This window comes from Biomphalaria glabrata, chromosome 1, assembly GCF_947242115.1.
Source record: "Biomphalaria glabrata chromosome 1, xgBioGlab47.1, whole genome shotgun sequence".
NCBI classification, from domain to species: Eukaryota; Metazoa; Mollusca; class Gastropoda; family Planorbidae; genus Biomphalaria; species Biomphalaria glabrata.
The window spans coordinates 9,983,434-9,985,889 of record NC_074711.1 but is presented as its reverse complement, the minus strand read 5'-3'; the positions used below and the strand labels follow the sequence as shown (position 1 = coordinate 9,985,889).

Genomic DNA, 2,456 nt, shown 5'->3' with positions numbered 1-2,456 from the left:
CTGAATTGTAACCCCTTTTTTCCCGGTAAGCAACTTCTCTCTCAGGATATCTAGACAGAGACCTGTGCATTCTTTGACGACATCCAGCCAACTTTTCTTTGGACGACTCTTTCTTCGTGCTACCTCCAGTGTATTTTTGAAAGATGACTTTAGATAGTAAGTCCAGTCTTACAATAAGACCAATGAGCTCAGCTTTCGTCTCTTCTAGGTATTATTAGCGACAGTAGTAACAAAGTAATTTGTTTAAAAAAAAATATTTTTATAATATTTTATAAGATAATTTTTAGGTAGAAACAAAAGGAAATTCTGTTTGAATACAGTTACTTTGCTTTTATTTTACTTTAAAGGCCAAACAACCAAAACAAAGTCAATAAAATATATATTTCAAACTGGTTGAAATGTTCAAAGTTTTTCTTCTACAAACTGAGGTAATATGTTTTTGTAAAACAAGCTTAGACATTGGATTGGTTAAGGATTGAGTTACTAATAAAGATTCATTAATTTCGTTACGTATACATACTTTATTCGTTACCTCTACATTCGTGGCACATATCTTTCTTTGCTTGAACTTCAAATACTGACTGACTGAAAGTTCCCTTGTCTTTGTGGTTAAACTCAAGCAGTGGAGGCCCTGATAAACATTGCTTGTACAATGTCCAAACTCTTTTGTTGCAGACGTACGACATGAATATAAACATCCCTTGTAACCCATTCATTACAACAGAGATGTAACGCAACACATTATTGTCCAATCCTTCGGCCAGGAGAGACAGTAGCCAGAACACTCCAGTCATTGTAGAAAGTTTCATGTAAATGTAAAGGTTACTGCGGTCACTTTTCTTAAACATCTTAGTACTTTGAAATTTTCTCAATTTGTAAATTTCCAGCACTGAAGAAACAAAGAAGAAAACATTGCTGAGTAACACAGCACCAAGTGGAGCAGCCACAGAGCAGAGAATGAGTTCCTTAGAGTTTAAATAGCAAGTTCTAGTTCCATAGCCCATTCTTTGGCCATCAGAAACAATATAATCAACAACTATTACCATGGATACTATCAGAGCTGGAATAAGAAGACTAAAGACAAGTTTCAAGATAAGTTGTTTGAGGAATTCTCTTGTGTTGCAGACAATATTTCTTTTGGCAGTAAAGATTGTATACATGTGAAAGCAGCAGATCAAACTCCAGGCAAACATACAGAGCCACATGAAGTGAGTACTAACACCAAGAACTGTACAGATGATACTTGGATCTTGATGGTGAGAGATTGTCAGCAGCAAAGCCTGAGCTAAAAGAAGTGTGGCAGATAGAATCATAGTGTGTATACCAGCCACACTTCGGAGTGTCCTGAAGCTGATGTAGGTAACTACAGTTATCAGGAGACACACCATTGACACACCCAGACATATGACCGTGATGACGTAAAGAGATAGAAAAGATTCATTTGCTTCAGCAGCTTGCAGTTTGTTTTGTAACTCATCAAGTTTAGAGTCCAGAAGGTCCACACAAACATTGACAGCACCATCTTCTTCTAGTGATAATTTCTTAAGTTCGTCCTTCTCTGTAAAGTAAAACTCTGCATCGTCTAAATCAATTCTTACCATGTATTTTGTTGATGTATCTGCTGACACCAAAGTCTCCACGTGAACTCTTGTATTGTTAAAATGGACAAATGGACACGTCAAGAGCGCATCTAGCCAAAGAAAGTCTTCCTTGCTGGACCACATGTTATCTATTGACTTTGAGTCAGGGAAGCTGATATTCATCAAAGTCTCGCAATAGCCGTTTACTGTCGAGACGTTTTGTCTGTTCCATTTATAGAGAGGACTGTTGACGTACTCTAGAGTCAATAAATTACCACCAACTAAAAGTGTGAGATTACTTTGAAACAATCTTTGTGTTAAAATGCTCTCTGCGACATCTCTTGTAATATTTTTTTGTGTAATAACATAAACATCTAATGATAATACGAGCGGATTAATTAGAACTCTCTCAGTCTGAACATCAATAAAAGTTACATTGTTCTGATGGGACGACCGTACATTCAAATTAAAAGATAGCTCTTTACAAATCTCAAAGAGATGAATTTTGAACCACTGAGTCAGACTGTTGGAAAGGAAATATAGCTGACTGTTACTTTGACTAAATGGTTGCATGTAATCTGCGCTGAAATTAAGTAGGTATTCTAATCGAACTCGGTAGCTCAACCCACGTATCTCCGATAATGCAGTCAGGCATTGCCCATTCTTTAGTTGCTTCCCATCAGCACATTTTATAAGGAAACATCGATTCCCCGGTCCAGACCATTTCTCTTTTGGACAGATTCGTTTTTCTGTTTTGAAAAGCGTATCCGATAAACTCTTTTCGTAAAAGTTTAATAACACTGTGAAAGGAGGTACTACGAGTGGGAAACTTCTGAGGGGCAAGCAGTCATTCTTTAAAGAAGGATATATGTCTGA

The 2,456-nt window shown here is 36.9% G+C and overlaps 1 protein-coding gene across 1 annotated transcript in view; it reads right to left on the bottom strand.

Moving 5' to 3' along the window:
* Nucleotides 1–376: 376 nt before the first annotated feature.
* The window catches only part of LOC106067362 (uncharacterized), a 4,791-nt gene continuing 2,711 nt past the window's right edge, over nucleotides 377–2,456 (bottom strand). Inside the window, exon 1 of the mRNA XM_056020971.1 lies at nucleotides 377–2,456. This exon is cut by the window's right edge and continues 2,711 nt beyond it. Within this exon, the coding sequence (XP_055876946.1) occupies nucleotides 522–2,456 (1,935 nt within the window). The 3' untranslated portion in view covers nucleotides 377–521.